Below are 20,222 nucleotides of genomic sequence, written 5' to 3' on the forward strand. Positions count from 1 at the left end.
CTAAGGCTGCCTTTAGTCAGTTGTTTCTGAGTTACACGCTAACAGCCAGAGAATGTCATGTGTGAAGTGGCCTGTGAACTGGGTGCCTGCAAACTCTTCAGCATGCCATACACAGTTCCACGAACGAACATTTTGCAAAGTGTCCCCCACCCCATTCCCATTCTAAGGAACACCAACCTGAGCATGCACACACCCCTCCACCAATGTTCTGAAATCTGTTCTCTGTATACTTATTTCTTCTACAAATGTGTTCGCTCTCTGGGATGAACTTAACTTTACTAATAGGTTATCAGTCATTCAAAATGGACCATGGCAGTGTGTGAAATGGCAGGCTGTGAGCTGCACAGCACCGTAGCATTGACCTTAGCATTGAGGGCTGGTGCGGTGTAGTGGTTAGAGCATCAGCCTAGAATCTGGGAGGACCAAGCTTGAATCCCTTGCTCATTCATGGTGACCTTTGGCCTGCCACAAGCTCTCAGCCTAACCTACCCTCACAAGGTCGTCCTTATGAGGATTAAGTGGAGGTGGGGAACAATGCAAAAAGCCACTTTGGGTCCCTGATCAGGGAGAAACACAGGATATAAATAAAATAAAATAAAATAATGGTCACTCTGCATCTGCTCCCCACTCTTAGATTTGTCTTCTATGGTCCCTGAAGAGGGGACTGAACCCAGACGAGTGACGAGCCAACCAAGCCAGCCGAGCAACATTTTAACAAGGAAAGCTGCAAATGGCAAAATAGGGGGAATGAGGGAGTGGTTTTCTAAGGAGAAGGGTCACAAAACAAGAGCAGACAAGAGCATATGCCTTAGAGAGCTCTTCTAGGCCAAAACAATACTTTAAAAACACGGCAAGTAATGAGATTAAAGAAATCTTTCTGACAAGAAAAAAGAACCAAATGGTAGGAGAGTGATGCAGCAAAAATCTGTCTACGGCAGTCCTCCGCATTGTTAGGCCAGGAATCTCAATGTGCTGACTCCCCCCCCCCCGCCCCCCCACCTTGGTTAACCACCTCTGACAGTTTGTTGGGGTGCCGTATGATAAGACTGACTGAGTCACAAGTTTTAACGGTAAGACTGATTTTAAATAGTGATGCTGTTCTTATTGGTTGTTTACTTGTTGGAAGCCGCCCTGAGCCCTGCTTGGCAGGGAAAGGGGCAGGATAAAAATTGAATGAAGGAATGAGTGAATGAATATGAGGGGCGCCAGCAAAAATAAGAAAATGATCAGAACGAGCAATACTGTGCTGTGCCTCAGAATGCCAAGGTCATTTCCCCCCTCTATTTCAAATCTCCGTCCCCCAAATATAAGAAGTCCACCGTGCTGCTCTGTCCAGCACTAGCGAGACAACATGTGGAGTTCACTGATCTGGTCCAGGTTCCATATTTGGTGGGTCTTGACACAGAAGAGTCAGTGTGGCATTGGGCTAGGATCTTGACGGTGCCAGGTTCAAATCCCTACTCTGCCAGGATACTTCCGCTGGGAAGAAAGGTGGGTTATAAACGAAGTAATTAGATATAACAAGAGGCGGGACCTGCAATACTTGCGGGGGGGGGAGTATTCTCCACGACTCAAAGCCTGAAGAAGCAGGATACACTGCAGGAGCCAGTTTGGTGTAGTGGTTAAGTGTGCGAACTGTAATCTGGGAGAAAGGGCTTGTCTTCCCGCGCCGCCGCCAGCAGCCACAGTTCCTGTTGGTAAGTGATTTCTCTGCGAATGCACAGGGAAGGCTGTTTTACTTTTTGGGGGATTTAAATATCCCCCTACTCTTCCCCACTTTTTTGATTTTTCTGTACATCTGGGGATTGCCTCAAATGTGCAGGAAAATCTCCCTGCCTCCCAAGTGTCCCCGATGTGCGGATTTAGATATCCGCACAGAGGGGGCATGTTGGGAATTAGATATATAGATGTTTCTAAGGCTTCTAAGATTTAGAAGTGAACTGACGGCAGAGATTAAGATTGCTTTATCTTCTCTTGTGCACACTGCTTTGAGGATTTTTAGTCAGGGAGGCGGGCAGCCCCCTTCTCTAGTGGGCCTCCCCCTCAGAGGGTCAGATCTGCATTACCATCTCAGGAGCCACGCTAGAAACAGACCGCATCTATGAGGCTTTAACTATGATTGTACCGGAGAAATGCTGTTGTATTTTAGTGGGGGCTTTAATGGTTTTTAACTGTTTGTATATTAGTTGCTGTAGATTTTCCGGGTTGTGTGGCCGTGGTCTTGGCATTGTAGAACCTGATGTTTCGCCAGCAGCTGTGACTGGCATCCTCAGAGAGGTATAACACAGAAAGATGGAGTATTCTCTGTGTCAAGGTGAGAAGAAAAATGGTAGGCAGGTAAGAAGAAGGAGAAGAAGAGGAGGAAATTGGATTTATTTATTTATTTATTTTTCATATTTATACCCCACCCTCCCCATGGGCTCAGGGCGGCTTACAAACTCCCTTCCCCTCCCCACAACAGACACCCTGTGAGTTAGAGGTGGGACTGAGAGAACTCTGACACAAACTGCTCTTTCAGGAACAGCTGTGCCAGAGTTTGTGACTGACCCAAGGTCACATCAGCAGGTGCAAGTGGAGGAGTGGAGAATCAAACCCGGTTCTCCCAGATTAGAGTCCGCACACTTAACCACTACACCAAACTGGTCTATTCAGGAAGGTGGGGTAGGGCTGAGTCATTATCTTGTAGGAGTTCCCCAGGCTATGAACATGCTTAATGGAGGAGCTTTCCTGAGGAAGTTCTTTTGTATATGGATTGTTTCCTGAGGAGGTTTCCTGTTTCCTGAGGAGGTTCTTTTGTATGTGGATTTTGTATATTGTTTACTGATTATATCTAATTATATTTATATACTGCATATTGATTATATTTGATGGATCATACCCTCAGCCTGCTATGAAGGGAGGGTGGGATATAATTCCAACAAATAAATAAATAAATAAATGAATGAATGAATGAAAGACAGAGACTACGTTTTAACATATGGGTTTACTCTACGTTGTACTTGGAAAGAGACTCATTCATATCAAAAGCATCTTGTATCACAGGAGAATTTCAGATTGATGCCAATTAAATAAGGAAAAGGCAGATACAGGACAGGAGGCTTTAGCCATTCAGAGCATTCTGGTAGAATGCTGACAAAATCAAGAGTTTGCTACTCTAAGTTACCACCTCAGATGAGATCTCAGGCTACTCTACCGCAATAGTTATTTTGTTGAGTTCTAGTTAAATTTGCAGATACAACTTCCCTGGCTTCCACTGAAGCCTTAAACTTTCACAAAAAGAGAAACCACACTAAAACATAAATTATATATATATATTTTATTTTATTTTAAATGAGAAGCATACATACCTATACTGGAGGTATAATCAGTGGCTCCAAAGATCAACTCTGGCGCCCTATAGTACCGAGAGCAGATGTAAGAGACGTTCGGCTCTCCACGGACCAGCTGTTTTGCACTAAACACAGGGGAACAGAAGAAGAAAGGTACATGTTAGATCTAAAACTCTGCGTCACTGAGTTTCATGCTCACGGCCCGAGAACGCAGCCTTCCTTTGCTGCAGTCCTTAAGGGGGTACTCGTGGAAGACATCTGCAAAGTGGCAATCTGTCTGACACTGCATTGGTTCGCCCAGCTTTATTCGTCGACTGAAAGGAAGCAGCTGCGATAAACGCAATACCAGCCTTACACAGGAATTCTGCCACCTCATTGTGGTAACCAAGTTCACACATCACTGAGATGTGATACTTTAAAGACCACGGAGAAGAGCACATGTTTAGGAGTCTCTCGGGGCAATCCCACCGCACTCCCACCTTTCCTACTCTGCAGGCTCTGAGGAATTCAGTTTTTGGTTAGGGCTTCCACAACTCCACAGGCAAGAGATGAGGGGGAAGGTATAAGCAAAAGGGCAGTTTCTCTAGCAGAAGAGAAGAGAAACAACACCTTCTGTCCCTTGTTTCAGAAGGTAGAACCATAGAATCACAGAGGCTGGAAGGGGCCCTACAGGCCATCTAGTCCAACCCCCTGCTCAGTGCAGGATCAGCCCAGAGCATCCATCCCTGACAAGCGTTTGTCCAGCCGCTGCTTAAGGACTGCCAGTGAGGGGGAGCTCACCACCTCCCCAGGCAGCAGATTCCACTGTTGCACGACTCTGATGGTCAAAAAGTTTTCCCTAAGATCCAGCCCGCACCTTCCTGCCCTCAATTTAAACCCATTCTTGTGAGTCCTCTCCTCTGCTGCCCACAGGAACAGCTCCCTGCCCTCCTCTCAGTGCCAGCCCTTCAAGCACTCCAAGAGAGTAATCATGTTCCCCCTCATGTAGCCACGTTCGTCTGCAGCAGAACAGCTATCTTCCAAGACCAGCAACATCTTAAGAGACCAACCAGATTCTGGAGGGTAGGCGCTTCTGAGAGTCAAGGCGCCCTTTGTCAGATACCGGATAGCCATACCTGACGAAGGGAGCGTTGACTCTCAAGAACTTGTGCCCTAAAAATCTTGTTGGTCTCTAAGGTGCTGTTAAAAAAAAAAAAGATTTTCTATCTCTAAGGTGCTTCTGAGCTTGTGTTCGTAGAAGATCCAACCCATGACGAGGCCTCAGTTCAAAGCATGCATGTCCCTTGTTTTCTTCAGCAAGGGCTCCTTGCTGCCTTCCTATGGTGAGGTTCTCACATTGTTCTAGTCTTCTACTCTGAAGGGGCCAAGAGAGACTGGGTTTATGAACAGGCGACCTGTGTTGCATTCAGACCTCATGGACAAACGAGAAGAGAAGAGAAGAGAAGATTGGATTTATACCCCGCCCTTCATTCAGAGTCTCAGAGGGGCTTACAATCTCCTTCCCCTTCCCACAAGAGACACCCTGAGAGGTAGGTGGGGCTGAGAGAGCTCTTTTGGTCTTGAGAGAACAGCTCTGAAAGAACTTCTGACGGACCCAAGGTCACATCAGCAGCTGCGTGTGGAGGAGTGGGGAATCAAACCCGGTTCTCTCATATTAGAGTCCACGCTCCTAAACCACTACACCAAACTGGCCACAAGAGCACCGAACTTGCGCAAGCCAGACTTGGTATGAGAATCAGCCGCAGCTCTACTAAGGGCTTCACAAAAGGTTTCACTGATTATTTTTATCCCACATCCGTGGCTGGTGTGGCAATAAGACCTGCATAACATAATATTGCAGGTTTTCACGTCACATATCTGTCGTGTTTTTGACTTCCTCTAGAGTGGTGTACAAGGTTGTTCCTTGTTGTATTTTATCCTAACAACCATCTTATGAGGTAGGAGAGAGAAATGACAGGCCCAAGGTCACCCAATGAGTTTCACCATAGGGATCTGAACCTGCGTCTTCCCAGTATGGACTCTGACATTCCATCCATCACACCGCACTGTCTTTCGACAGAGTTCAGTTTGGGAAGCCAATACAGAGCACAGAGCAGATAAAAAGTAATGGTTCTCTACAGAGTTTCCCATTCAGAGCTATGCATGCCCAGGCCATCTGCAGAACATGGCAGCACTCTGGCCCTTCGCCTCGGCTAATGGTTTTAATCTGCCTTTTGATCATACTGAAGATGCCTTCCCTCTCTCTGCCACTTCAGAAAGAGGACCTCCAGATACAGGTTCAGAGACCCAGGAAAAGGGAGAGCAGAGAAAGTTCTGAGGATGCAGAGGCATATAGCGGCACGGATCTTATTAGCATACAGCTTGCACTGAAAACCCTGGTGTTTTGCAGAGATCACCGGGCAACAGGTATTTAGAGAGAAAACAACAGCAGTGAAAAAACACATCCCTGAGGAACTCCAACAGGGAAGAGGAAGGCAGAACACCTTCAGGAAACAAAGGCGATGAACAAGTGGTTCAACAGATGGAGAGCCAGAGACTTCGGAAGAAGGCATGGAGCACAAGGATTATATGTCGAACATTAGGCCCAGTTCACACATTCTGTACCATGCAGGGATTTCTGTTTCTGTCATTTGGCAAAAGACTTCTTCCATGCAATAGCATATGGTAGACAGCCTCACCTCACCCCACCCCACCCTTTCTGATACCAAAGCCAAAACACCATAAATGCTACTTCTCCCTGGATTTCCTCCCATCTACAAACTTCCCACAATCCTTCCCTTTGCCTATTTCAAAATAAAGATAAAGGAACCCTTCCTTTGCTGTCTTTGCCATTCCAAGGTGACGAAGCCAACACGGTATAACAGTCTGAGTGAGGGAGCAGGATGTGGAAGACCTGGATTCAAAACCCCACCTCTCTCACAGAACCTTGCCTGGTGACTTTGGGCCAGTCACTCTTTCAGCCTAACCTGCCCTCCATAGGTTATTGTGAGGATAAAAGTAAGAAGGAAAGAACCATGTATGTCGTCGTCGTCCCCTCCCGGCTCATTGGAGGAAAACTGGGTTAGAAACGTGACAGAGCAAGAGAGAGTATACGTAAGCAAGCTCACTTGCATGGGAGTAAAGGCTCAGTCCCAACTTGAACAACAGCACCTTAAACCTGCTAACAAGGGTATTTCTGACTAGTGAGAACTAGCCTATCTTTAAATAAATCAGGGAGATATACTGAATCCAAGGTTGCCTCTTAAACCAGGCCACTCAACCCCCCAAACAATCATATGTACTGGGTGGGGAGCAAATTTTGGGCTCCTTTGGGCTGATTTATAAAAGGACCTTTCCACAGCAAAAGCTGCTCTGCTAAGCAAAGTTTAGAGCTTCCACTCAGCCTAAGGAACCTTCCTCCAGCGATGGTGGCCCTTTCTCTACCAGAAGAGCTGCTTAAGTTGGAAAAAAGCTTCCCTGGTAGATATTAGATAGATATTTGGATAGAGCAGGTAGAGAAAGAAATACTTTTCTCCCTTTCTCACAATACAAGAACTCGTGGACACTCAATGAAATTGCTGAGCAGTCGGGTTAGAACAGATCAAAGGAAGTCCTTCTTCACCCAAAGAGTGATTAACACATGGAATTCACTGCCACAGGAGGTAGTGGTGGCTACAAGTATAGGCAGCTTCAAGAGGGAATTGGATAGAGATATGGAGCAGAGGTCCATTAGTGGCTATTAGCCACAAGACATAGATAGGAACTCTCAGGCTGGGGCAAGTGATGCTCTGTATTCTTGGTGCTGGGGGGGGGGCAACAGCACGAGGTTCTAGTGTCCTGGCCCCACTGCTGAACCACCTGATGACACTTGGCATTTCTGGCCACTGTGTGACAGAGTGTTGGACTAGATGGGCCATTTGGCCTCATCCAACATTGGCTTCTCTTATGTTCTTATGCTCTTATTGTACAACCAAGTACTCTAGGCAATATAAGAGGTAATATACAACTGGTACCTGCCTATAAAGTCTTACATTGCATAAGTCTATACTATGGGGGGAGGGGTATTATTAAATAAAATATTATAGAAGCAAGAAACAAATAAACGGGGGAGAAGAGGGGAAGTAGTCAATATGATACACAGGCCTGCTCCCTGTGAGTGAATATCCAGACTCGTGATGGGGGCCGACTACTCTGAAGATTTTGCTGAATTCCAAAATAGAGACTGGAACTATTAAAACGGAAACAGCTTTGACACACAGGACAGGATAATCATACTATCCAAAAACAGAGTTCAGACTAGGTCTTAACATACCACAACAAATATGTAAGTTTACGCCGGGATATTAAAGAAAACCTACCTTCCAAAATCACAAAGTTTTAGGACAGCTGTGTCGGGGTCCAGCAAAAGGTTCTGTGGTTTTATATCCCGATGGCATATTCCAAAGGAATGGATATAGGCTAAACTTCGGAATAGTTGATACATGTATAACTGGAATACAAAGAAGAAATAGGGTATATAATGCACCTTTGGTTTCAAATCATGGGTAGATGGTAACACCTAGACAACTACAAATAAATGTACAGTAGCTATAATTTGAAGTATTGCCAACCTATATGGTGAAAGCCATAAAATGTGTAAGATAAATGGCAATCTTTTCTTTTATAGAATACCCCTTTGAAATTGAGAAGGATCCAGGAAAAAGTGCAAGTCACAGGAATCTCTAAGAACTGAGCATGCTCCCCCAGAAAGAAAAAATAGCAAAGCCCCAAACCCAGGGCTGGATTGCCACTGGGTTTATTCAAACATTAGGGAAAAGGAGATACTCCTACCTGCTTCCCCCTTTCCAATGCAAACCCCTATGCGGCACTTCCATGCCTGTCCCAAGAGTCCCCCATCCCTGCGGAACGGCTTTCCCGGGGGCTGCAGCAGGAAGGAGGAGTTGGGAAAGATCCATTCTGTAATCTATTTTTTGTAGATTACAAATATTACTAAAAAGATTTTCAACTCGTACACATTTCAAGTTCACACCCATTCAAGACACTCTACTTTTAGCAGTTCTGGATTTTCATCTCTTTTCAACCCCTTAGGTAAAGGTAAAGGTTTCCCTTGCTCGAAAGCAAGTCGAATCTGACTCTAGGGATGCGGTGCTCATCTCCGTTTCCAAGCCGAAGAGCCAGCGCAACCGAAGACGTTTCTGTGGTCATGTGGCCAGCATGACTAGACGCCGAGGCGCACAGAATGCTGCTACCTTCTCACCGAAGCGGTACCTATTTATCTCTTTGCAATTTCTTGCTTTCAAACTGCTGGGTTGGCAGGAGCTGGGGCCAGAGACGGGAGCTCACTCTGTCATGCCGCACTCGGGTCTCGAACTGCTGAACTACTGACCTTCCAGTCTGCAGCTCAGTGTCTTAACCACTTGAGCCACCGCAGCCCTGTTCAACCCCTTACATGTCATTATTAGGTGTGGCTCTCTCAGATATCAGCACTCGCGCACTGAAGGATGCAATTCTGCACAGATTTACCTGGGAACAGACCTCACAGAAACTGGTGGGACCTACTGACAAGTACACATGCATGGGATTGTGCTACAAGTAAACAAGATTTTTCTAGTACCAAAATCAGGGAGTTCTTGTTCATTTGTTTTGCAGACCTCCAATGTCATTTCATGACAACATGGTAACAGTATAGCAAGGCTGCAGACCAGCCAATGGTACTTCCTTAGCTAGCCTCATAGACAACACTACAGGAAATCAGGGTGGGGTGGGAGGTATGAGGAAGGAGTCTTCTGACACTCTCTGGGGGAAAAGACAACAGAATCACAATTCTCCATTAAAGGAAGGAATTCCAAAGGAGTAGCCATGCTACAAGCACCCAAAGTCAAAACAAGATGGATTTTTGGAGACAGTAGTTTTGTTTCGGTAAGAATCCTGAACTCTTAACACTGTTCCGGGAACCTGAAGTAACAACCCCAAGCAGCAATTTCCATTTATATTTTCAGCTCAGTAGTTCTATTATGCACACCCCTAGTTGTAGTACTTCTGTTACAGTAAAAGTAAAAACAGAATATATAGACGGATGGATAGGGTGAGCAATTTTTTAAAAAATTGAACACACCAGGGTCAAAGATTACCGGTTGAAAGGCAATCATGTAAAATTCATATATAATAAAGAAAAGAACAGAGAACAGTTGCACAGACAGTAGCTGGGGACAATGTATTTTCCCTAGTTTTGCTAAGTTAGTTAACACCTGTAATGGCAGAGGAATCCCACCTCCTTGTTAAGCTCTTGAGAGGAGGTAATGGATGAATTCTAATTTAGCAGGTTCATGCTGGAGGCCCCCTTAGAAGCTTTTTTCCTGGAGAAGAGCTCAGAGATTGAAATGTTCTCCCACTGGTTTCTGAATGCTGCCAATCTGTAACATCAGATGTGTGCCCATTTATTCTTTCTGCACAGGGACTGACTTGTCTGTCATACGTAGAGAGTACCAAAGGCATTGTTAACACACAGCATGTTTCACAGGTTGAACTCAAGATGGCACGGCACAGATGATATTATTAAGGCATACAATAGTATTACCTGTGAATACGGGGACAGAACTGACACCTGCATTTACTGCAGGGTCAGCTCCCTGGATGCCTATCTGATATATGAATCTGTTTTAGATTATAGTGCTGTCTGTGAGTAAGGGAAGGCTTGCCACCAAGGTACATGCGATAAAGATCCATTGTCCAAGAGGGCACACTGAGCTGGGAGCTGGGACAGCCAGAGATGGGGTTTTTTGGATCTGTCATGTAGTAGGCTCCCTCTGGTAGCAGTCTGACCTTTTCAAACTATGTGGGTACTAGGGATGTGTGGGAGGGAAGGCAGCAGGGTATAACCAGATCTCAACAGATCTTGGAAGCTAAGCAGGGTTGGTATTGGAAGGGAGACCACTAAAGAACACGCTGCAGAGGAAGGCACTGGCAAACCACCTCTGCTTCTCCCTTGCCTTGAAAGCCCCTTGCTGGGGTCACTATAAGTCTTGGATGGGAGACCACCAAGCAAGACTCTGCAGAGGAAGGCACTGGCAAACCACCTCTGCTTCTCACTTGCCTTGAAAGCCCCTTCCTGGGGTCACCATAAGTTGGCTGTGACTTGACGGCACTTTACACACACACAGGGATGTGTATTCAGCTATTTCCTGTCTGAATATATATCTGAAAAATATCTAATTGGTATTTTTCAGATATACTCAAATATCCAGATGGTATTTGGAATTTTGGGGGATACCTGTAAATGGGTCCTGAAAAATTCTGGAAATATTTGGGAAAATACAGAAATATTTGAGGCCTACAGTTTAAGGATTCCAGGACTGTTTTTTTCTTCCATCATCTAAGTCAGTGTCTCCTTACCAGGACGTGGTATTGTCTTGCTAGGTTGGTTTGTGTCGGATGCTCTGGTTTGAAATTGGTTCTGTTCGGGCTTGCAAGCAGTATCCCTGGCTTCAGTTTGTTTATCTTGGATTCTCTGGTTGGACATTGTGTTGGTTCTGCTGGGGTTCTCTGGTTTGACATTGGTTCGGTTTGCATTGAGAGGCCTTGGCCAGTGCTTCCTTACTCTTATGTGTTTGGCTACTGGTTTCTTTGCTCTAGAGACTGCATAGGATTTCACTCCATAGGAAACAAGGAAGACTAGCAGGATGCCTGGGGCACCTTGTTCAGGGGCCTGTAGAACTGGACCCTGTGATCAACCCTACTTGAAACCTGGGAGGGTATTTAGTGATTTGGCAGGTCTAGTTCCCTGCAAGTTTAGTGACATTTTTTGAAAAACAGCCCCCCATAAATACTCCCCATAGGGAATAATGGGCCCGGATAATTACAGAATTTTGGGGGGAAACCCAAATCTGAATACCAAACCAGAAGGAACAAACTAGCCCAGTATACCAGAATTTATGCCTTTCCTGAAAACCAAATCAGAAAAATTCCTTCCTCCCCCCCCCCCCAGTGCACATCCCTAGTGGGTATTGTCACCAACAAAACTGCTTGTTGTAACTCTCTGATTTAAATCTGTTCAAGAAACTGGAACAAATGCAAATGCAACACAGCACTTGTATAGTGTACTCAGGTTGACAACTGAATCAGATATAGCTACCAGCGCATTTTCGATATACGGTGGTGCTTATGTGTTCAGTTCTATAGCGTTGTCCAGAAAACAGACCTGTTGTGTGGATTAATCCACGTACCAGATACTGGTGGTTGAAGTTACAGAGAAATCTTGAGTGCTTCCTTCCCAGATGATCAAAATGTTATAGGTACTGTACTGTACTGGAGAGCTGCCTGTAGATATAGCAGTGCTTCATCAGCTCCTAAATCAGCCATGAATGTGTTTGCATTCTATGGATCATGGCTGTACCATTAACTTGAAGATACGAGCTGTCATCAAATCTGAAATAATTACGGGTGAGGAGAAAGTGGCAACGCTTGGTGGAAAGGTATGCGGTGGTATTGTTACAGATATTACTCTTGATAGCTTGTAGTCCATCTTTATGGAAGAGGTCAGTATACAGTGCCTCAGCATCCACGGTGGTCAGAACAGTATTCTCTGAGCAATCGTCAATCAATTATAGAGTCCTAGAGTCAGTAATGTCTAGGACATAACTAGAGATTTCATGGCACAGGTGAGAGATGAGAGTCTCCATAGCCAGAAACATCTACAAGCACAGATTTCTCAAGAAGAAGTCATGTCAGACTAGCCTTATCTCTCTCTCTCTCTCTCTCTCTCTCTCTCTCTCTCTCTCTCTCTCTCTCTCTCTCTCTTTTTCGGTAGAGGTAGTGCTCCTCATGTCAGACTAACCTTATCTCTTTTTTTGAGAAACTTACTACCTTGCTGGATAAGGGGAATGCTGTAGATACAGTTTATCTTGATTTCAGTAAGGCTTTTGATAAGAATCCATGTAATATTCTTTTTGACAAATTGGTAAAATGTGGTTTGGATCCTATGACTGTTAGGTGGATCTGTAACTGGTTGACAGATGGCACCCAAAGAGTGCTTGTGAATGGTTCCTCATCATCTTGGAGAGGAGTGACAAGTGGAATGCCTCAAGGATCTGTCCTGGGACCTGTTTTGTTCAACATCTTTATCAATGATTTGGATGAAGGAATAGAGGGAATGCTTATTAAATTTGCAGGTGATACTAAACTGGGAGGGGTAGCAATACAGTCAAAGACAGAGTCAGGATATAGGATGATCATGACAGGCTGGAAAACTGGGCTAAAACAAAATGAATTTCAATGGGGATAAATGTACAGTTCTGCATTTAAGTAGGAAAAATCAAATGCATAATTATAGGATGGGGAGACTTGTCTTGACAGTAGTATGTGCAAAAAGGATCTAGGGGTCTTAATAGATCATACACTGAGTATGAGTCAGCAATGTGATGTGGTAGCTAAAAAGGCAAAATTCCATTTTGGGCTGTATCAGCAGAAGTATAGTATCCAGAGCATGCAAAGTGATATTATCACTTTACTCTGCTCTGGTTAGATCTCACCTAGAGTATTGTGTTCAGTTCTGGGCACCACATTTTAAGAAGGATATAGACAAGCTGGAACGTGTCCAAAGGAAAGCAATAATGATGAGCGGTCTGGAGACCAAGTCCTATAAGGAAAAGTTGAAGGAGCTGTGTATGTTTAGCCTAGAGAGATGACTGAGAGGTGATATAATAACCAACTTCAAGTACTTGAAGGGCTGTCATATAGAGGATGGTGTGGAGTTATTGTTTGTTGCCCCAGAAGGTCGGACCAGAACCAACGGGTTGAAATTAAATCAGAAGAGTTTTTGGCTAAACATTAGGAAGAACTTCCTGACAGAGCAGTTCCTCGGTGGAACAGGCTTCCTCGGGAGGTGGTGAGCTCTCCTTCTTTGGAGGTTTTCAAACAGAGGCTAGATGGCCATCTGACAGCAATGCAGATTCTGTGAACTCAGGCAGATCATGAGACAGAGGCTGCAGGAAGGGTTGCCTCAGTGCTTAGTTCTTGTGGCCCTTTCTTACACACCTAGGGAAATGCTGATCGCCACTTTGAGGCCAGGAAGCAATTGCTCTCCAGACCAGTTTGGCTGGAGATCCTAGAGGTTTTTTGTCATCTTCTGGGCACAGAACAGCAGTCACTAGGGTGTGTGTGTGTGGGGGGGGATGTATTTGTGAATTTCCTGCATTGTGCAGGGGGTTGGACTAGATGACCCTGGAGGTCCTTTTCAACTCTTCTGATCCTATGGATTCTATGTCACTATGGGGCAACCTGGGTTGCAGGTTTGCTCTTTTTGAGTGTAGTTATCCACACAAACTCATTATACTTGTGGTTTGGAAAAACTCACCACAAAGATTGAGACATCAGCATCTATGAGATCCTGAAGTCACAGGGCTTTCATACAAGCAAACTCTAAGATGGTTGAAATGTTTGACTGTGACAACAAGACAGAGATTGAACAACAGAATGTCTGAGTAGTTGTGGCGCTTGTAGGGAGGATAAATATGAAGCCATCCTACCTACAGTGAGGGATATCTCGAAGCTCAGAGGAGAGCAGGTTTTGTTGGTGAACCTATGTAACTCCTGACGCTCAATATCCAACATCCTCTGTTTGATCAACTGGAATACGCCCACTAATGGGAGCATAGTCAGTGAATCCAAAAATATACCCACGGCCTTAATTTTCCCCTCAATATATGTTAGTCAGTTTGACAGACTCTGAGAGCATTTGGTCAGAATTATAATGTAGACGTAGCCAATATTTAAACGTCATAAGCCATGCTCTGGTTTCCACTAGAGTCAGACCTATTTCTAAGCAAAGAACTGCATATGGGACAAAGTTTGGCAAGCCCAAAACTTTACGCAGGAATTTGTAATACAGTGTCCTACTTGTATATTTTTACAATGACTTTTACTGATATATGCCAATCAAGGTTGACTTGAAAAAAACAACAACAAGAATGTCAAATTTCTGCTCCCACGTCTTCCATGCTATTCTACAGCTAACAGAGGACACTGGTGAATACGGAGACCAACTGAGATCTTTCACAAAACCAGCCATATATTGTGCCAATATGACACAGCAAAAGAAGGATCAGGGAATGTTGGACAGCTGGATACACTCTGCATTTACAATTCTACAAAAATGCAAACACTGTTTCACTGAGACTGAGGCTAGCAACTCTGCAATGTCATCTAGGCAGTTAGAAAGGATTCCGTCATCAGCTCTTCTTCAGTATGATAGTCTGAGAATGCCTTTGTAAATAATGAATCTGACAGTGTCATCAGATGAACAGGCAAAAGACCTTTAAAGGGAATACCTATGATCTGACATTCTTGCAGACAGCACCAAAGAATCATCTCAAAGTGATTCAGAGCAATTGCAAACGAGCGTGTGAAATGGGGGAAATCAGAGCTTTACTATACCTTTGCTTGTGGGAAATGTCAAAAAACTAATTGTTCACATACAAATAATATGTAATACCAATGGAAACAACACAACCAGTATAGTACTGATGATACTAACAGTCGTTAGGGAGTACTGAACTTTCAAGCACGATTTTAGGAATTTTGTTGTTAATAAATAATTGAACGTCAATTAAATACATCACAATATTTTTCTAAAAATAACACAGGAATGATCCAAACGTGTAGGTACTTTTAAGTCATGTGGATTTCCAAAAAGCACTACTCTAACTCTATATGAAACTCTAACAGTATATGAAATACACTGCTGTTCATTTTTAAGCAGTTATATGGTTCAGTAGTTCAAATTTGCCCTGACCTGCATGGTCCGGGCTACCCTGATCTGTCAGATTTTGGAAGCTAAGCAGGCCCTGGTTAGTACTTGGATGGGAGACCACCAAGGAAGTCCAGGGTTGCAACGCGGAGGCAGGCAATGGTGAACCACCTCTGAACATCTCTTGCCTTGAAAACGCTTCGGGGTCTCCGTAAGTCAGCTGTGACTTTATGGCACTTTCTTTCACCGCCGTCAGTTCCAATTTGTTCCGTAAAATACTACTCTAACCATAAAGCGGTTTCTGTCGATTATGTGACAATTAAATATGGAATTATAGAACTACCTACCCAGATAAGTTTATGGAGGTTTGGGACACCCATACACACACACATACTCCCTGACTTCTTTTTTTTCTGGGAATAGTTAGAATTTGATGCTTTACTCGCTAAAATGTAGAGATACAGTGTTTAAATGTAGGCTTTAGGCAATTTTTTAAAAATCAATTTATTTTGGCCACACCCACAATCTGTCCAGACTTCTACTATACAATAGCATACCGGATTCGCTTCAAGGTGCTGGTTTTGACCTTTAAAGTCCTATATGGCCAGGGTCCTACATACCTGAGGGGACCGCCTTTTCCCCACATATACCCCAGAGAGCACTGCGATCAGGGGCCCAGAATCGACTGACCCTCCCGGGTCCAAAGGAGGCCAGGCTGGTAGTAACAAGGGCACGGGCTTTCTTGGTGGTGACTCCTCTCTGGTGGAATGAGCTCCCAGTTCCGTAGGGCCTGTAAAACGGAGCTCTTCCACCAGGCTTTTGGAGCCGCCACTACCGTTAAGAATTGACAGCTGAGACTAGAGAGCCTTTTCCTTGTGGAATTCCAACAACACCCTGAGCCAACCGCTAGAAGATGAACGAAAAAAGATCGAAAAACCGACTGCAAGATGAGAGAACCTGAATAACAGCAGCCATCGTGAAATTAAGGCCACTAGCGCTTATTGTGTTTTAAAGGATTTCACAACTGTTTTAATCTAATTTATATACTATGTTTTACTGTAACTATGTTTTGATGTGTGTAAGCCGCCCTGAGCCGGCCTAGGCTGGGAGGGCAGGGTACAAATACAATAAATAAATAAATACACCAATTTGATGTTTAATGCACTCTTTCAGATGATGTTGTAGTTTGATGGTCTTGACCAAGTCCTGGCCCAGAAGGACACTTCTGCTTTGGATATGAACATGGACCATATGAGGGCACAAATGGTCAGAGGAGATTGGGCGTGTTGGCAGCTAAATAACCACTTCTCTAGGGAGAGCCCTGCAGTTTTCCTTCTTTAAGCACTGGCTGCCACCACCGTGTACTTAGCAAACACTCCTGGTGTCACACGGACATGAGTAATTGCACCACATATGTGGAGCACCCTCCACAAGGAGTTCTTCCTCTGCACTAGTCACATTTTGGCAGCAGTAAGGTCCTGACTGCTGAGAAAGTCCTTTGAGCCATTTTTGAGATGGGCTGACTGCACCTCTGCTACACTGCTAGAGATGGGATGATGGCCCATGGAAAAAAACATTTGATGGCAGGAAGCCCCTCCCTCCGAGAAGTGTTTTTGATTTTCCCAACAGTCAAATAAGGCACTTTGGGAAAGCATTGGGGGGAGGGGGAGACTCCTATGTACTGTTTTCTCTTTTGGAATGAATGAAATGCTTCTTAAGACAGTGTTTTCTTCTCTCAAAGTATACAGCATAAAAAATTACATCTTACACATATTTCAATTTTTCTCCCAAGCTGAAAAGTACACTGAGGAATTTCCTATTGCTTCAAAATTTCCAGAAATTTTTCATCTCTAGTCTCTGCCCACCTCTCTCCATTCTTTCAATGTTAAATTCATTGCAGATGTAATGAAGTTTTAGCGGCTAAGCTTTTACTTGCTGAGATTACTGGTTCAGAGTTTTGCTCCACTGCTTTGGAATGTACTAGGTTTGAGGAGGAGAAGTAGTAGTAGTAGTTGTTGGATTTATACCCCCCACCCTTCACTTGGAGTCTCAGAGTGGCCTACAATCTCCTTCCCTTCCTCTCCCTACAACAGACACCCTGTGAGGTAGGTGTGGCTGAGAGAGCTCTGACTGAGAACTGCTCTTGAGAGAACAGCTCTGTGGGAACTGTGGCTTGCCCAAGGTCACCCAACAGCTGCATGTGAAGTAGTGGGGAATCAAACTTGGTTCTTCCAGATTAAGAGTCCGCACTCCTAACCACTACACCAAACTGGCACTACACTACACTAAGCACCTTAGAGACCAACAAGATTTTGGGTGTTTAAGCATTCAAGAGTCAAAGCTCCCTTCATCAGATTAAGAATACGATGTTATCCACTATGGATAATTTTTAAATTTAAAAGTACGACAAAATATTTTAACAAGCAAGCAATAAACAATAACATCACCCTTTTCTTTTCTTTTTTAAATTCTCTTTTGCCCTTTTCTTCTCTGATAGCGCAAAAGCTCTGTCGGACTGCACTTCTCTCTGCAAGAATCCCCAAATGCTTCCCTGACGGACTTCCAGCAGCACAAGCTCTGAGACCAAAAGTAGGAACACCTGCTTTCCTGCAGCAGGTAAAAGCCATTCCCAGGTGACCAAGCAAGGGAGCTTATGTAAAAAAAGACGAGAGCCGATTCTTTTCTCCTTCAGGCCACACTGATGTGCCACCAATGGCTAACAGGCAAGCTGGTCTCCTACGATGGACACTAGCCACTTATTTGCCAATTGGTTGGGAGGGACGGTTTTGTTCCAAGACACTGCCTGAGAGGTCATGACCTTCCTCAGTACCCTGTGCCTACACAAGATGGAACCTAACAAGGAAAAGAGCCAGGCATATGCTCATAAGTCCCTGGGACACACTGAGGCACACACAAAAGGAACTTGATATAACCGGCTTTGCATCCCCACTGGGAGGGAGGGAGGGGAGATTGGATTTAAACCCTGCCCTTCACTACCTCCAATACCAGAGCAGCTTACACTCTCCTTTCCCCTCCCCTCCCCTCCCCTCCCCTCCCCACAACAGATACCCTGTGAGGGAGGTGGGGCTGAGAGAGGTCTTTCAAGAAATGCTCTTTCCAGAACAGCTCTGAGAGAACTTGTGACTGACCCAAGGTCACACCAGCAGCTGCATGTGGGGGAGCGGAGAATCAAACCTGGTTCTCCCAGGTTAGAGTCCACGCTTCTAATCACTACGCCAAACTGGAAGGAAGGAACTTGCGCACAGGCACACGTTTTAACCAATACTCCCTCTAAACTGTGGAGTCTTGTGAGTAAAAATTCTACTTTGAGAGCTACTGGCATTAAAGTTATGAGCGAGCTATTTGGCTGCTGCATAAATTTGTTTGTTCTGCGGCCATCCTTCCTGAGCTAAAACAAAAATGTGTGAGCCAAAGGCTAAAAAACTGTGAGCCAGCTCACACTAACTCAGCTTAGAGGGAACACTGGTTTTAACTGAGGAGCACACCCAAGAGAAACTGCTCTTTACCCCTAAGCACACAGCTCCTCCACATTTGCCATTTTACCTACACTAGTGCGGAGGGGGAGGAATTTGCCATTTACTTCTTTAAAATGTTTATGGACCCACCTTTCTCCCAAGCATCTCAGGACTCAAGGTGAGTAACAACGACAGCCATGTAAGTCTGGACATATGTTCTGAGCAAAACCCCCTCACTTGGGCAGGCTGTACAAGAGTATTCCCTTTGCAATATCTACAGCACTTCTTCTCTGGACATTCTTGTAGCTTTTACTTTGTTTCCCCCATCAGTATTCCTCGGGCACTACCGGAACAACAGGCTGCTCACCTTTAACTGGTGTGCTTTGAGGGGTCTTGGGCTCATTTACAGGGGCTCTACACCTGTGCAGAGCACCATTCAGAATCTTCTGAGCAGAGTTTAAGTGCATGGGAAGAACTGAATGGGAGGGTGCAGTCCCTGCCCTTCTAGGCTCAGGGGAGGTGGAGCCAGTGTTTTTTAAAAACGGAGGGCTTAGCTCTAGAAGACTGCAAGCAGTGCTCAGCTCCAGCACAGAGGCCACAGGAAATAGGGAAATTCTGCACACAGAAAGAAACTCTGGACTTTTTTTTTGGGGGGGGGGAGAGCTGTTGTGCACATGGAAGCCTGCGGCCAATTGCAAACACCTTCAGATCTGATTGTGCAAAATCCCCTCCCCCAGTCCACCAATACCATCATATATGATAAAATCCTCAGTTTACAGAGGCATGCCCATTATGCAGGCTGCCTTATACCTCTGAAGTCCCCAGATCACACAAATGATCAGGCTTCTTCATTGACGTCACTTACCTTCACAAATATCATCGGGAGTGTCTGCTTGGCCCGACTATAATGCCTGGCAACTCTGTATACTGTTTCAGGAACATAGTCCAGGACCAAATTAAGATATACCTCATCTTTCTAGAAGAAGAAAAAAAGGCAAGAAAAACAAAAGTGTAAGAAATACACTCACAGGGGAACTGGCATAATAAATTTCCACGGTGGTGGCAGTTTTTAACATTAAGCAGAGCCACAGTAATGTGCAGAGCAAAAGACGTGACAAAAGCTGTCTGTGTTAATAAAGAACATAACAGGAAATGTATTAATTTTCTTTGCAAGGGTCAAACCGGGTCTGGTGAAGCCACATCTGCTAATCTATCTTTCCCCTAACGCAAATGAGATCAGACGAGCAACGTGATTCATTTTTATTTATCACTTCAACCAAGTGTGTAGCTGGTTTTGTTTGTTTTTTAAGCAGCATGTTTGGAATGGGGGCTATTTGGTATACTCCAAAGCCAAGTGCCACTGAATGCCCTCTCCCTGCCTGGAAACTTGCTCTCTGTTCCTAGAACTCGGTCCTTTCTGCCCTGACCAATCAGGCGGTCTGGCTAACTGCCCATCTCATCCCCTCCCCTCTTACCAAGCCTGGAAAGAAAATAGTCTCTCATTTTTGACTCAAGCCTCTTGCCCCACGATTGGGGTCAGAACCTGCCCTCAAATTAAGAGAGAAACAGATGCCGGGATTTAACTTCACTTCGCTTACCCAGTGGATTATTTGCTACCCAAATGCCAAACTGGACATCAGCCTGGGTCGGTAGCCAGAGCCTCTGCTTTGCCCTCTCGCTCTACATCTTTGGTCA

The 20,222-nt window shown here is 44.8% G+C and overlaps 1 protein-coding gene across 2 annotated transcripts in view; it reads right to left on the reverse strand.

Annotated features, from left to right (window-relative positions):
- GSK3B (glycogen synthase kinase 3 beta) overlaps nucleotides 1-20,222 on the reverse strand; it is a 126,348-nt gene that overhangs the window by 38,822 nt on the left and 67,304 nt on the right. For both annotated transcript variants that reach the window (XM_015409959.1, XM_015409956.1), the window contains exons 4-6: nucleotides 19,393-19,503; nucleotides 7,667-7,797; nucleotides 3,348-3,454 (exon numbers count right to left, since the gene is read on the reverse strand). In XM_015409959.1, the coding sequence (XP_015265445.1) occupies nucleotides 3,348-3,454; nucleotides 7,667-7,797; nucleotides 19,393-19,503 (349 nt within the window). The remainder of the gene's footprint in view (nucleotides 1-3,347; nucleotides 3,455-7,666; nucleotides 7,798-19,392; nucleotides 19,504-20,222) is intronic.

Source organism: Gekko japonicus, unplaced genomic scaffold (assembly GCF_001447785.1).
Source record: "Gekko japonicus isolate JY-2015 unplaced genomic scaffold, Gekko_japonicus_V1.1 scaffold170, whole genome shotgun sequence".
Lineage (NCBI taxonomy): Eukaryota > Metazoa > Chordata > Lepidosauria > Squamata > Gekkonidae > Gekko > Gekko japonicus.